The sequence below is a fragment of the Notechis scutatus genome, chromosome 4, assembly GCF_049901735.1.
Source record: "Notechis scutatus isolate UNSWTSFEM ecotype Mainland chromosome 4, rNotScu1.2, whole genome shotgun sequence".
Classification (NCBI taxonomy): domain Eukaryota; kingdom Metazoa; phylum Chordata; class Lepidosauria; order Squamata; family Elapidae; genus Notechis; species Notechis scutatus.
The window spans coordinates 1,819,448-1,835,863 of record NC_142012.1 but is presented as its reverse complement, the minus strand read 5'-3'; the positions used below and the strand labels follow the sequence as shown (position 1 = coordinate 1,835,863).

The following is a 16,416-nucleotide window of genomic DNA, read 5'->3' as shown; positions in this document are numbered from 1 at the left end:
ATTAATTCATTACCTCAAAACTTACAACTTTTCTACCTCATCACCTATATCAACGATTAGATAATCAATTTCTATAAAATATTTTATTAATGGTTTAATTGATTTATTGTTTTTAATTGATTAGTGTGATTAGAGTGTTTAGTGCAAATAGTGTGATTACTGACTAGTTTAAAAGATCAAAATTCATGTAATATAATTGAATAGCAAAATCAATGATTTAGTGAATTTAAATGAACAGTGTGATTAATGATTAGTGTAATTAATTGATTAGTGATTAGAGTAATTAATTGATCAGGCTGATTGTTGCTCAGGAATATTATCTGACTTGAGAGATTACTGCAATTGATTGTTTGATGTAATATTGGCTATATAGATTACCCAAAATTGTTCCTTTAATTAATTCAATCAAAGTACTATTTTAACAAACCTACCATGCCAAAAAGAAAATCCTATGCCAAACTACAACCTAAAGAGAAGATAATCCCCACCAATGAACCACAAGACTCCTGCACATGCCTTGAATGCTACAAAAATCTAAAGGATAATGAAAACTCCATCAAATGTTCTCTGTGTAAAAAATACGCTCATCATGACTGCTTGGGATTACCTGAGCAAATGATTCAATACCTAGAATCATCCAATGAGTTTCCATATTTCTGCAAATCATGCAGACCCAAACTGGATCTGTCTGAAAGAGTTGATACCATCTAAACCATTGAAACATCCCTTACCATCGAAACCATTGAAACATCCCTTAACACCATAGTAGCATCCCTGGACGCCGTAAAAGAAAGAATATCCAACCTTGAAAAAAAAGACACAACGCAAAAACCTGAACATCCAATAGCTACAAACCACATCTCTACCCAACAACCACAATCCAATCCAAAACCCAATCCACAAATAAACACAACCCAGACAAATATTGATATCCCAATCCTCATCAGAGAAGCCGTTGAGCGTGAATGGAAACGTCCAAACGCCATCTTATTTGGTCTAGAGGACATCAATGTCAATGATGACATCACAACTGTCCAAAACATCATCAGAGATTATCAAGCATCAACCATCTCCGCTGATGAAATACTTGACATTTCCCGCATCGACCGAGAGCTCAAAAAGAGAGACGGCTCTGTGGCCCCACGCTTGTGCAGGGTCATTTGCAAAAATGAATCAAGCAAACGTAAATTCATTTATACTATAAACTCACTCGCCAAAACCAACACCAACCATAAGAACCTCCGTTGCCGCCCTGACCTAACCATACAGCAACGTGCCCGCTCCCGTGTACTCCGCATTGAACTCAAAAACCGTCTAGACAATGGAGAGAAGGACCTGTACATTGACTACCATGCTAACTGTATCAAAAGTAAGCCACGCAACCCAATACTCAGCTTTTACCCTCAACCACAACCCTACCTCAACCGATCCACCATCACCCAAGACTAGGCACGCACGCCCCAACTACCTCAATTCCAACTACTGCCGGCCTTAAATGCAAACTACTCAATGCAAGAAGCCTCGTGAATAAAATACCTGAATTTCTCATCCTCCTAAATATGGCTAACTTCGACATTATATTTGTCTGTGAAACATGGCTCAATGCATCTCTCCCCGACTCCATTACCACAGTAAGAGACTATCATCTTTACCGATCAGATCGTGAAAATCGTTGAGGAGGTGGTGTTGCTATATTCTATAAAAAATTCTTACATCTAAAAAATATCCAAGTTACCCAGGAGCTTGCCCTTCCTGAAACCATCATCTGTGAACTATCCTTAAATATCACAATTCGATTCTTACTATGTTACAGAGCACCTGATTATGACATCGAACATGTAAACAAGCTAAATACATTACTAACATGGGCTGCATCCTGCCCATACCCTTTTATCTTTCTTGGTGATTTCAATCTACCTCATATTGACTGGACCCTAAATGATTGTACAACTGAAATCATACACACAACCTTCTACAATGCTATTACAAATCTGGGACTGGAACAACTAGTAACCAACAACACTAGACTAAACTGCCTCGATCTCATCTTCTGCAATAGTTTGAATTTAATTTACGGAATACAAACTAAAGAACCCTTTTCCAATAGTGACCACAATATGATTGACTTTTGTCTCAACATACGTCCACACAAAAATCACCGCAATGATGTAATCCCCAATTATAACTTCAAAAAAGGCAACTATGATCTTATAGACAACGATCTCTCATCCCTTGATTGGCAATCTCTATTCACTGGATGCAATACTGTTGAAGACCATTACAACATATTTTTACTTGAAGTCAAAAGAGTCATCAAACTATATGTACCAACAACAACTCCCAAAACAAAACAAAAAAGCAGATTACCCATATCAATAAGGAAACTTCAATCCAAAAAGAGATCACTCTGGCGGAAAAACAAATCTGGTCACGTTGCCAATTTCAAAAACCGATACAAAAATTTATGCCACCAGATAAAGACCGAATGCACCAATTATCACATTAAACAAGAGGAAAACCTTCTAAGCACCAATTCCACCGTGCTTTTACAATTTTGTAAACAACAAACTAAAAGACTCAAGGTCCATCCCTCCCTTGATAGGACCTGATGGTAAAGACTGCAATGACGACACCATTAAAGCCAACATCTTTAACACATTCTTCGGCTCAGTATTTGTAAACAGCAATGGATCATGCCCAGTATTTCCTAGCCGTACCACAGATAACAACAATGATCTAATACATATCGATTTCACAGAAGACAATGTTGAAAAATCACTACGCAATCTAAAACCATCTCTATCTATTGGACCGGATGGAATATGTGCCTACTTCTTAAGAAAGCTATCCACTGCCATAGCCAAACCTCTAAGCATAATCTTTGAAAAATCTTTCAGGACCAGCTCCTTGCCTAACCTATGGTCACAAGCCACAGTCATCCCCATCTTCAAAAGGGAGACCCAAGCCTAGTTGAAAATTACAGGCCAATCTCCTTATGCTGCGTCACCTGTAAAGTCATGGAATCAATTATTAACCAATCCATCATCCTCCACTTAGAGACAAACAACCTACTCTCCAATAAACAATTTGGTTTCAGAAAAAAACTATCCTGTAATCTGCAACTCTTACACTGCAAAAACATATGGACGACACAACTCGACCAGGGCAAAGCAATAGACGCAATCTACATAGACTTCTGTAAAGCCTTTGATTCAGTGGTACACAACAAACTACTCCTAAAAATAAAATCCTATGGTATCTCTGGACAACTGAATAACTGGATAGAAGCATTCCTGTCAAACAGACAACAAATGGTCAAAATTGGGAGCGTCCTATCAAATCCAGTACCTGTCAATAGTGGTGTCCCCCAAGGCAGTGTTCTAGGACCAACTCTCTTCATACTCTACATAAACGACCTCTGTGATCATATTAAGAGCAATTGCGTTCTCTTCGCTGATGATGTAAAGCTATTCAACACCACAGACAATACTGCTACCCTACAAAAAGATCTTGACTATGTATCAGAAGGGTCAAACAAATGGCAACTTCAAATCTCAACAAATAAATGCTCTGTCTTACATATTGGCAAAAAAATCAGAAAATAAAATACAAGCTGAATAGTCAAGATCTTGTTGATGACCCAAGCTCTGTAAAGGACCTTGGAATACTCACCTCTAATGATCTAAGTGCTAGAGCCCACTGCAACTACATAGCCAAAAAGGCATTAAGAGTTGTTAACCTAATCCTACGTAGCTTTTTCTCTGGTAATATCACACTACTAACCAGAGCATACAAAACATTTGCTAGACCAATACTCGAATACAGTTCATCAGTCTGGAACCCACATTACGTATCTGATATTAGCACAATTGAGAAAGTCCAGAAATATTTCACAAGAAGAGTTCTCCACTCCTCTACTCGTTGTAGAATACCTTATGCCACCAGACTTGAAATTCTAGAACTAGAAAACCTTGAATTACGCCGTCTTCGGTCTGACTTAAGCATGGTATATAAAATCATACATTGCAATGTCCTACCTGTCAATGAATACTTCAGCTTCAACCATAACAACACAAGAGCACACAATAGATACAAACTCAAAGTAAACCGCACCAAACTTGATTGCAGGAAATACGACTTCAGCAATAGAGTGGTCAATGTCTGGAATACTCTACCCGACTCTGTAGTCTCTTCCCCAAACCCCAAAAACTTTAACCTTAGACTGTCTACTATTGACCTCACCCCTTTCCTAAGAGGTCTGTAGGGGCGTGCATAAGCGCACCAACGTGCCTACCGTCCCTGTCCTATTGTTTCTCTTATTCTTTTATTTTTCTTATATGTACCCATTTCATGTATTCACAACTATGTATACACTTATACTTATTATCTTGTAAACAATTGGCAAATCAAATAAATAAATAAATAAATAAATAAAGAACTAGAACTCACCGTCTCCTAGTGATTGGCCCAAAGTCACCCAGTTAGCTTTCGGCTGGAACAGAACTCCGCTCCTGGATGGCCCAAATCACCCAGTTAGCTTGCTAACAGAACAGAATCCCGCTCCTGGGATTGGCCCAAAGTCACCCGTTAGCTTTCATGGCTAAGGCAGAACTAGAAGCAGTTAGCTTTCATGGCTAAGGCAAAACTAGAACCCGCTCCTGGGATTGGGCAGTTAGCTTTCATGGCTAAGGCAAACTAGAACTCCCCCTCCTGGGATTGGCCCTCCTAAGGCAAACTAGGGATTGGCCCAAAGTCACCCAGTTAGCTTTATGGCTAAGGCAGAACTAGAACTCCCGCTCCTGGGATTGGCCCAAAGTCACCCAGGTACCTTTCAGCAAGCAGAACTAGAACTCCCGTCTCCTGGGATTGGCCCAAAGTCACCCAGTTAGCTCATGGCTAAGGCAAAACAGAACTTCTCTGGGATTCAGTTATTTCATGGCTAAGGAATGGTCACCCAGTTGCCATGGCTAAGGCAAACTAGAACTCCCGTCTCCGGGATTGGCCCAAAGTCACCCAGTTAGCTTTCATGGCTAAGGAGAACTAGAACTCCTCTCCTGGGGATTGGCCCAAAGTCACCCAGTTAGCTTTCATGGCTAAGGCAGAACTAGAACTCACCATCTCCTAGTGATTGGCCCAACATCACTCAGTCAGTTTTCATGCTTAAGGGAAGTCTAGAACTCCCCATCTGCTGGGGATTGGCCCAAAGTCACCCAGCTGGCTTTCATGCCTAAAGCAGGACTAGAACTCTCTGTCTCCTTGTGATTGGCCCAAAGCCACCCAAGTGGGACTCAAACTCTCCCAGATGCGAGCTTGGTATCTTAACCGCTTGGCCTAACCAGCTCTCTTTCGCCGCTTCTTTGCAAAAATCTCACTCTGACTCAAGGAAGATGGGAACAGCCACCAGATTATGTCCATTTAACCAAGTTTCTGACTCCCTTCCAAGTTTCAGTCCAAAGCCTGTTGTTTATCCTGCTCTGACTGTCTTTATTCAAGGAAAAAAAATCTGGAGAGGGCGGCTGAAAGGATCCGGAAGATGCCCAGTACGAGAGAATAAAGGCTATTCATACTTTTCGTCTATTTAGCCTCTCCTGAGGAGAGGAAATTTCCAAAAAATTCTATAATTCATTGAATTATAAATTCAATGAAAAGCAGCCACCTTCTCGACTAGAAGAAGCTTGGTACACATCGAATGCTTCTCACGCAGGCCACGGAGTTGCCCCTTTCACACAGGCTTGCCCCTTTCACACACACACACACACACACACACACACACAGAGAGAGAGAGCCTCTGTCAATGCATGGGAAGGATGAAAAGAATTTACCCAAAATGCAGAGGATGCCATCTGGCTGGGATTTGTTGCTCTCCGTCAGAATGTTCTGAATTTGTCGAAGTCGGCTGCAACTGGAGAAAGAGAAACGGGGAACAAGAATTAAGAGGCTGCGGTGGGAAAAGGAGAAGCGGAGTTGTTTTTAGGCTGAATCGGGGGAGGAGACTTCTTTTATTTTTACTTTTTTTTGGCCTTCTGCCGAGTTTGCAAAAAGCTGTAGAGTGGAATAGAAAATAGAATAGGATAGAAAATAGAGGATAGGTTAGGTTAGGTTCGGATAGAATAGAATAGCGCTGGAAGGGAACTTGGAGGTCTTCTAGTCCAACCCCCTGCTCAAGTAGGAAAATGTTGTAGAATAGAATATAGAATATAGAATATAGAATATGGAATATGGAATACGGAATAGAATATGGAATACGGAATAGAGAATAGAATAGAATAGAATAGAATAGAATAGGAATAGGAATAGGAATAGGAATAGGAAAGAATAATGGAATGTAGAATAGAACAGAACAGAATAGCAGAGTTAGAAGAGACCTTAGAGGTCTTCTAGTCCAACCCCCTGCCCAGACAGGAAATCCTGACCTATACCATTTCAGACCAATGCTAGCTCTTAATTATGATCTCCACACTCATACAGGCAGTCCTGGACTTACGACCGCAATTGAGTCCCAGATTTCTGTTGTTAAGCGACATGCCGGGGGGGTTGTTTAAATGAAAGTTTGCCCCATTTTACGACTTTCCTTACCACGGTTCTTCAGTGAATCACTGCTAGATTCAGTTAGGGACAGGGAGGTGAAGTGAATCCGGCTTCCCCTGGACTTGGCCAGCAGAGCTGGCTGGAGAATTCTGGGAGTTGAAGTCCACAAGTCTTAAAAGTGGCCAAGTTTGGGAGGGCCCTGCGCTACACCATTCCAGTCTCTCCTTGAAAACCTCCAGTGATGAAGCCCCCACAACGTCTGGTGGCAGGCCGTTCCACTGGTTGATTGTCCTCCCTGTTAGGAAGTTTCTCCTAAATTCGAGGCTGAATTCCAGAATTCCCACCATCCCAGATGCCTCCTTAGTTCCCGGTTGCTTCTCTCCTGGATGAGTTTCCATCCGTTGCTTCTCCTCCTGCCATTAAGGGGCGTTGGGAGAATAGGTTGACCCCCCCCTCCTCTTCTTTGGGGCAGCCCCGCTGGAGCGATTCCTCACGGGGACATCAGGCCTTCACAGGAACTGGTCAGTCAACAACAGGATGCCCGGAGGCTCCCGAGGCCCTACTGTGTCAATGGCAGGAAGGGAAGCCCCCCGTCTGGAGGAGGAAGGGGACAAAAGAAGAGGAGGAGGAAGGGGAGGAAGAGGAGGAGGAAGAGGAAGAGGAGGAAGAAGGAGAGGAGGGGAAGAGCAAAAGAGGGGGAAGAAAAGGGGAAGAGGAGGAAGAGGAAGGAGGAAGAGGAGGAGGAAAAGGAGGGGGGAAGAAGGAAGAAGAAGAGGGAGGAAGGGGAGGAGGGAGGAGGAGAGGAAGGAAGAGGGAAGGAAGAGGAAGGAAGAGGAAGAAGAGGAGGAGGAAAAGGAAGAAGGAAGAGAAGAGGAGGAAGGGAGGAGGAGGAGGGGAAGAGGATGAGGAAGGAAGAGGAAGAAGAGAAGGAGGAAAAGGAAGAAGGAAGTAGAGGAAGAAAAGGAAGAAGGAAGAAGAAGAGGAGGAAGGGGAGGAGGAGGAGGGGAAGAGGAGGAGGAAGGAAGAGGAAGAAGAGGAGGAGGAAAAGGAAGAAGAAGAGGAGGAGGAAGGGGAGGAGGAGGGGAAGAAGATGAGGAAGGAAGAGGAAGAAGAGAAGGAGGAAAAGGAAGAGGAAGTAGAGGAGGAAGAAAAGGAAGAAGGCAGAAGAAGAGGAGGGAGGGGGAGGAGGAGGGGAAGAGGAGGAGGAAGGAAGAGGAAGAAGAGGAGGAGGAAAAGGAAGAAGGAAGAAGAGGAGGAAGGGGGAGGAAGGAGGGCAGAAGAGAGGAGGAAGGGAGGAGAGGGAAGAAGAGAGGAAGGAAAAGGAAGAAGGAAGTAGAGGAAGAAAAGGAAGAAGGAAGAAGAAGAGGAGGAGGGGAGGAGGAGGAAGAGGAGGAGGAAGGAAGAGGAGGAAGGGGAGGAGGAGGAGGGGAAGAGGAGGAGGAAGGAAGAGGAAGAAGAGGAGGAGGAAAAGGAAGAAGGAAGAAGAGGAGGAAGGGGAGGAGGAGGGGAAGAGGATGAGGAAGGAAGAGGAAGAAGAGGAGGAGGAAAAGGAAGAAGGAAGAAGAGAAGAGGAGGAAGAAGAGGAAGAGAAGGAAAAGAGGATGAGGAAGAGGAGGACAATTCTGGGGGTTGAAGGCCACAAGTCTTAAAATACGGCCAGGTTTGGAGAGTTCTGAATTAAAGGAAGAATTTAAAAAGGGTGGGTGGGGGAAAGCCACGCAGAAGAAGAGGGGCAGGAAATGTCCCCAGAGACGCTGCAGACGTGCAGGGAAATAAAGGGCTCTGAGGGGGCGAGCGATTCCCCCCCAAGACGACCATCTTGGAGAGACCTTCAAAAGGCTGAGGCGGTTATAGAAAATGGTAAATTTCGGAAGGGAAAAGAAGGCCAGCAAATCTCACGGGCCCCAATGCCGCTTTTCCAAACCCTCCAATAAAAGGGCTTTTATCGATAGCCCTCTCAGCCCTTCGTTTAGTGACCGCTCCAAGTTACAACAGCACTGGGGAAAAGTGAAGTGATCACTGTTTTGTTTTGTTTTGTTTTTTTCCACACGTGCTGCCGGTGCAACGACCCTCCAGGTCACGGGATCAAAATTCAGAGGCTTGGCCAATGGTTCATACTTACAACGGTGGCGGCGTCCCGAGGTCCCCTTTTAGTGACCTCCTGACGAGCAGAGGGCATGGGGAAGCCAGGTTCACTTAACAACTTAGCAACTGCAGTGACTCACCTAACAAATGCGGCAAGAAAGGTCGTAAAATGGGGGGGGAAACTCACTTAACTCGGTTTTGGGCGCAACTGAGGTCATAAGTCGAGTACCTTTATATACAAAAAGCAGCAACTGAGGCCTGTTGCAGATTTCTTTTTTTTTTCATTCTCTTTCTTTCTTTTGCTTTCCTGTCTTTCTTCCTTCCTTCCCCTCTTTGTTCCTTCTTTTCTTCCCTTTTCTTTCTTTCTTTCTTTCCTTTCTTTCTTCTTTCTTTCTTGTCTTCCTTCGTTTTCTCTTTCTTTTTCTTTCCTGTCTCCTCCCTCTTTCTTCTCTCTCTCTCCCTCTTTCTCTTTCTGTCTTCCTCTCCTTTCTTTGTTCCTTTTTCCTTCCTGTCTTCCTTCCTGTCGTCCTTCCTTCCTTCCTTCCTTCCTTCCTTCCTCCTTCCTTCCTTCCTTCCTTCCTCCTCCTCTCCCTCCCTGCCTTTTCCCTTTCTTTTATCTCTTGCTCTTCTTTTCTTTCTCTTTCTCGTTCCTGTCTTCCTCCCTCCCATTCTCTTTGTTCCTTTCTTTCCTTTTGTTTCTTTCTTTCCTGTCTTCCTCCCTCCCTCCCTTTTCTTTCTTCTCTCTTCTCTTTCTTTCTCTTTCCTGTCTTCCTCCCTCTCTTTCTTTGTTCCTTTTTTCTTTCTTTCCTTCCTTCCTTTCCTTCCTGTCCTCCTGTCCTCCTTCCTTCCTTCCTTCCTTCCTTCCTTCCTTCCTTCCTTCTTCTTCTTCCTTCCTTCCTTTTCCTTCTCTTTCCTTCCTTCCTTTCCTTCCTGTCTTCCTTCCTTCCCTTCCTCCTTCTCCTTCCTTCCTTCCTTCCTTCCTTCCTTCCTTCCTTCCTTCCTTCCTTCCTTCCTGCCTGCCTTTTCCTTCTCCTTTCTTTCCCTCCACTCTGTTAATTTCCTACCCCACCAGGAAAAGCCGCCTTCCCTGGCACACAACCCTCCACAAAAAGCCCCTGCAGACAATGGTCTATTCTAAGCGGTGGAATTTCACGCCTTCTTGGGGCAAACGATCTCCCTTCTCAGGCTGCCCGCAAGGCTCCCTGGTTCCTACTCCAAGCAGAAGGTTCCCCAAGTACGGATAATCCTTGACCTACAGCCACAACTGGGACTATTTATGTCGCTGAGGAATGCCTTTGTTAGGTGAGCCCCGCCCTGTTTTATGACCTTGTATCGCCAAAGGTGGGGAGAAAAATCTATGCTTAGCTATTTACAGGTAGTCCTCGGCTTACGACACAATTGAGCCTGAAATTTACATGGCCAAGCGAGGTGGTCAAGTAACTTTTGCCCCACTTATGACCTTCCTTGCCACGGTGGCTAAGCAAATCACTTCAGTTAAGTGAACCACGTGGTCATTAAGCGAATCTGGCATCCCCCCACCATTGATTTTTCCTTGTTGGAAGTGGCGATCATGTGACCCTTGGACATCTCAACCCGTCATTAAATGCATGCCGGTTCCCAGGTTCCTGAATTTTCCTCAAGTCGTTGCGGGGATGCTGAAAATGGTTGTCAGCGCGAGGACCGATCGTGAAGTCCCTTTTTTCGCCGCCATCGTCACCCTGAACCGTTGCTAAACGAACGTTCGTAAACCGAGGACTGCCAATGATGCAAATAAGCGGTGCTATGCTGTGTTACAGGTGCGTTTGTGTTTAATTATTTAACGACTACAGTCTGGTGTCTGAGGAATGTGATCACTGAGCAAAAACATCTTGTTTAATAACCACTGCTCGATTATTCTGATTCAAATTGTGGTCGTAAGTCAAGACTACTACAGAGACCATATACCATGCATCCCCCAAACTCTCCATTTTAATAACTTTCCACAGCATGCTGACGTAGTGTTCAGCTGCTTCATAAAATATTTTTGTTTGGAGGTTTAGCAGGTGTTTACATGGAAATTATTGTTGTCCAATTTTCCAGTCTCTTTTCTATACAGCTACTGAAAACTAATGTTTCACAATTGTTTTGATGTTATTTGGGGTCAGCAAAGAGCGCTTTCACTGTTTAATCTTAAACTTTCAAGATGGAAGAATGGAGGTGAGAGCCAATGTTTACACATCGTTTTTTGAATAGGGCATGTTTGTTAAATAATGTCATGTCCAAAATAGTTTCTAATTTGTATAATTTGTGCAAATGACATGAACGTTGGGGTTTGGAATTTTGTGTAAATGTATTCTGTGTTGGGGAATACACACACACACACCCAAAGAATTGTGAGCTTATCTGTCCTTGCTGCATTGGGGACAAGGTGACTCAACAACCCAAGATCCTTATATTGCTGGGTTTAATTTCACACATTCCTCAGATTTAGGCTGCCTAAATTCCTTTCTTTTGAGGACTGGTAGGCATGAAACTGGTAGCTGAGAATGTATTAGGTTACTTGTCACCTTGGCAAGCAAAGTTTGCTGTACGTGCAAACAGGAAGAAAAGTAATAGGATCCCAAAGGCTGCGGTAGATCTCTCTGTAGATCACGAGGATGTCCAGCCTGGGCCACTTTAAAAAGATGGCTGGACTTCCACTCCCAGAATTCCCCAGCCAGCCTGCTTCTCCAAAATAATCCACAATGAAAGCCTCAAACCGCCAAACTTTTCTCAAGTCTTGCATTTCCTGCTTCTGTTTTTCCTTCGGCTGTCCATGACAACAACAACAAAAAAAATCAACTACTGGTCAGTGCTGGTTGCCAAGCACTGAGATTTTGATCACACGACTGGGATGGTCATAAGTACGAGGACTGGTCATGGAACACTTTTCCCCCCCAATGCCGTTGTAATTTCAAATGGTTGCTAAATAAATGATTGGAAGAGGGGGGGAAAAAAACTACCTCTACTACAAGGAATCCTTCCGAATGTAGAATATAGAACAAGAGTCTTCAAACTTGGACAGCTTCAGACTTGTGGACTTCAGCTCCCAGAATTCCTGAGCTAACATTGACTGGAGGAGGAATTCAGGGAGTTGAAGTCCACAAGTCTTCCAGCTGTCGAGTTTCAAGCCCCCCTGATATAGAATAACAGAGTTGGAAGGGACCTGGGAGGTCTTCTAGTCCAACCCCCTTGCTCAGGCAGTAAACCCTACACCATTTCAGACAAATGGCCATCTAGTCTCTTTTTGAAAACCTCCAGGGATGGAGCACACCCACAACTTCCGGTGGCAAGGAGTTCCACTGGTTTAATTGTTCGCATTGCCAGGAAATTATTCCTTACTTCTAGGTTGCTTCTCTCCTTGATGAGTTGCCATCCGTTGCTTCTTGTCCTGAATTCAAATGCTTTGGAGAACAGCTTGACTCCCTCTTCTTTGGGGCAACCCTTCAAACCCTTTGGAAGACTTCTATCATGTCACCCCTAGTCCTTCTTTCTATTCAACTAGACCTACCCAATTCCAGCAAGTGTTCTTTATATGTTTTAGCCTCCAGTCCTCCGATCAACCCCTTTGTCTGAAAAATATCCTGATTTTTCACTTATTTGCTTAAATTCCTGAAATTGCTTCCATCTCTCTTGCAAGTCAGTGTGTCAGTCTTCAAGATCCTCTACTTCAGCTTTGCATCTTTCGGCTGTCGTAAGTAACAGGGGAGGAAGGGGGATAACGTCTGGGAAGCGAGCTGGAGGTGTTACAATCTAGTATTGTATAAAATGAGGAGGGGGACAGAGGACATTCCTGCTTAGGTTTCTATTTCTCGCTTAGCTTTCTTTTCTCTGCGCGGCTGCAAACCTTTATCAAAGTATGCCAAGGTCAACGGACAGAGGCCTCATCACCACCTGAAGATGCCCACATGATCATATTCAGAACTTTTAATTGGAAGAACCATTTGAACTATTGGGGGTGGGAACATTTCCATCACTTTGTACATGTGATTTGCGCGCCTGATTCCTCAGATTCAGAATCCTCTCCTTGCTACCACTTCATTTCCAGTAAAAGATATCTTTTCTCTAATTAAAAGAGTCTAAGTGTTTCTTTCTTGGATTTTGAATGGAGCACCAGCTGACAGACACAGTGTTTCTCAAACCTGGAATCTTTTTAAGATTTGTGGACTTCAGTTCCCAGAATTCCCCATCCAGCATGGAAAGGCCCTTTTCTTTATAAGGGGCTCTGGAAAGGGACCTCGTTTGGCCATTTTTAGACAGAATCTTATTCCTATAAAAGGATGCAGGAAAAAGACCGGATTTTCACAAGGAGGCCAGATCAATAATTTGTACAGAGGGTCCTTGAGTTACGACAACAGAGCCCAAAATTCCTGCTGCAAAGCAAGACATTGGTTCAGTAAATTTGAAAGAGGGAGGAGGAGGAGGAAGAGGAAAAGGAGGAGGAAGAGGAGGAGAAGAAGAGGAAATTTCTGTTGCTAAGCAAGACAGGTATTGAGTTTTGTGCTGTTTTACGACCTTTTTTTGCTACAGGTGTTAAATCACTACAGTTAAGTTAGTGACGTGGTTGTTAAACGAGTCTGGCTTTCCCTGTTGACTCTGCTTGTCAGAAGGTCGTAAAAAGGGATCACGTGATTCCGTCGTAAACACGAGTTGCCAAGCACCTGAATTTTTGAACACGTTGCCACGGGGATGACTGCAAGGGTTGTGCACCTGAAAAATGGCCCCAAGTCGCTTTTTTTCAGTGCCGTTGTGGCTTTGAATGGTCACTAAATGAACTGTTGTAAGTCGAGGACCGCCTGTATTTTGTTTGCCTCCTCCTCCCCCCACTTCCTTAGGATCTCTTCACAATCAAGCCGTGGAACAGATCGAGAAGGCGAGCGACTGGCTTCAAGGGATCTGCAGCGACGCTCCCAATATTTAAAAGATGCATCCACACAACAACGCCCAATTGAGTTGTTGAGCCACCCTGCTTCCTAGTATGATCTGATGGCTTATTTGTACCCTGTGACTATCATTAAGTGTTGCACGTGATGATTCTTTACTCTTGACGAATGTATCTTTTTTTTTATGTACACTGAGAGCATTTGCACCAAGACAAATTCCTTGTGTGTCCAATCACACTTGGCCAATAAAGAATTCAATTCAATTCAATTAATTCTATTGTTGTATTATTGTATTGTATTGTATTGTATTATTGTATTGTATTGTATTGTATTGTATTGTATTGTATTGTATTGTATTGTATTATTGTATTGTATTGTATTGTATTGTATTGTATTGTATTGTATTCCTGGTTGTGCACTGCGCACCAACACTATGATCCCGGTGACAAGGTAAGGTGCAAATCCTCCTCCTCCACTCCTAACCCAGGTTTGCAAACGGACCCACCACTCCATCTTAAATGTTATTGTGCGTGTTGTGGGAACGCAACCAAACCTTGGCTCCAATTGTCAAATTGCCCAGCTGAACACAACATCCGACACTAACTGGGGCAGCCTGATTTGACTATTCCAGGCACGGATTTTGATTAGATAGATAGATAGATAGATAGATGGATGGATGGATGGATGGATGGATGGATGGATGGATGGATGGATGGATAGATAGATATGGAGGGAGGGAGGGATGATGGATGGAGATGGGTAGGTGGATAAATGGACGGACGGACAGATGGACATGGGTGGATAGATAGATATTTGGATGGGGGAGGTTTTAAGAACCATATAGTCATCTCTGCAGATGTGGTATCTCCTGGTGGTGCCTTCTCCATCTCTGGCCCCAAGTTTAGCCAGCTCCGCTAAAAGTTCAACTTTTGGGGGGAGTGGGGGGGGGGTGCAAAGGGGAATCCCAAAGGTGTTTCCCTGCAGGATTTCCAGGAAAAAGGGACTGCCTGCCAACTTTCTTCCTTGGGACGCCCCATCCATCCCCACCCATCTCCTGGTGGTCTCCCATCCAATCCCAGCCAGGAACAGCCCCCTTCGCCCTCCTGTAGGCTTGCACTCTTCCCCAGGGCCCAAATCTGTGCCCCACCCCCCACAATCCTCCCCATGTGCCCCACCTACCTACGCCCCCCACCCAACCCCCATTCACACGTGCCCCATCCTCCCTGGCCCCGCCCCCCTCTCGAGGCCCCGCCCCCTGCCCCACCCGCGGCTCCCCCAGGGAGGGCCCGCCCCGGAAGCATCTGACTCGGGTCAGGGGACTCGTGCGAAGGCGCGTTCCCTCACCTGACGGCGGGTTGGGCGCCCCCTCGGGCCTTGGAGCGCCCCCTGCGGGCCGGGGGCGGCGGCGGCGGCAGCACCAGCGGGCTCCGCGAGGGGAGCAGCGCCATTGTCCGTCCGCCGGGCCTGCCGAGCGCTCTGACGGGAGGGGCGGGCCGTACCAACGGAACAGCAGCTGGAGGGAGGGACGAGGGGGAGGGAGGAGCGAAATACGCCGCCCCCGGAGGGCGGATCTTATTTGCTTTCCTCCCATCTCCCCCTTCGCCTCGCCCAAGGACACCCCCCCGCCAGCCGCCAAGATGGTACGGCCCAGGAGCAGCTGTTCACGGGGGCGGGGTGGAAAGCGAGAGAATGGGAGAGGGAGAAGGCGTTGCCTTGGCGACCGCAGAGCAGCCGGCCACGCCCCTTAGCGACCGCCCTGTCGGACGCGGAGAAAGCAGGCGGGCCTTAGCAACGCCTCTCTTTCCCCAAGCGGCGCCCTCCGCCCTTGGGGACTCCCAGACCCATCCTCCCCTTCCCAGTCTTCCCAAGACTACAGCTTCCAGGGTTCCCAGCCAGGAGGAATTTTCACAGATTAAAGATATCGAAAACTTAAAACAACCACTGAGCATAGTCACAAAGAGGATGCTCAGGAGCCGGGTGCGAAGTCTGAAGAATGGAAGGAAGATTGACAGCTGCCTCTCACCCAGACTCACCTAGGGCAAGATAGGCAGTTAATATTATATACAACTTTTTCTTTTCTTTTTTTTTCTTTCTCCTTTTATTCCCTTTTTCAGTTACAATTTTTCACATTTCTGGCGGAGACGCCAATAGTTTAATGCTATGTTTAATGCTATTTTCACTTGGATATTCTCACTTATATGCAAATATAAATATAAAATTGTGGGATCTTCATCACTGGAGGCTTTCAAGAAGAGACTGGACTGCCATCTGTCAGAAACAGTGCAGGGGCTCCTTGCTTGGGTGAAGGGTTGGACTAGATGACCTACAAGGTCCCTTCCAACGCTCTTATTCTACCCTGAATCTTAATCTTAAACCAGGTTTTACCATATCAAGGTTTACTCTCAGTCCGTTTTCCCCCCTTTAAACGAAAGAAACAAACTTGGTAATTTTCTGGGGCTGAATCCCAATAAACTATTTAAGGCTTGAAAAAATGATCATCATCCGGGATCTATTTCCAAGGGTGACCCAGAGGCCAGCTAGCAATTTCTTACCAGGGAAAGTGGGCAGAAAAGCACCTACAATTTTCAGCATGATAGAAATTGTTAGATAAAATCGGAAAGAGCTGCATAAATCACTGTCTGCTGCAGCAGAAAACCGTGGAAATCACCTGGCTGAGATCTGACCCAGAAAAGGAAGCCCCAAACAGCCCCATTCAGATGAGGGAGGGAGGGAGGGAGGGAGAGAGAAAGAGAAAGAAAGAAGGAAGGAAGGAAGGAAGGAAGGAAGGAAGGAAGGAAGGAAGGAAGGAAGGAAGGAAGGAAGGAAGGAAGGAAGGAATGGAGAAAAAGAGATAGAAAAAGAAAAAGAAAGATGGAGAGAGTTAGAAAGGAAAGAGAAAGAG

The 16,416-nt window shown here is 45.1% G+C and overlaps 1 protein-coding gene across 1 annotated transcript in view; it reads right to left on the bottom strand.

Annotated features, from left to right (window-relative positions):
- Positions 1-15,026, bottom strand: part of DNAAF9 (dynein axonemal assembly factor 9) — a 119,128-nt gene extending 104,102 nt beyond the window's left edge. The window contains exons 1-2 of the mRNA XM_087962569.1: positions 14,859-15,026; positions 5,823-5,902 (exon numbers count right to left, since the gene is read on the bottom strand). Coding sequence (XP_087818695.1) covers positions 5,823-5,902; positions 14,859-14,962 — 184 coding nt within the window. The 5' untranslated portion in view covers positions 14,963-15,026. The remainder of the gene's footprint in view (positions 1-5,822; positions 5,903-14,858) is intronic.
- Between the last annotated feature and the right edge of the window lie 1,390 nt (positions 15,027-16,416).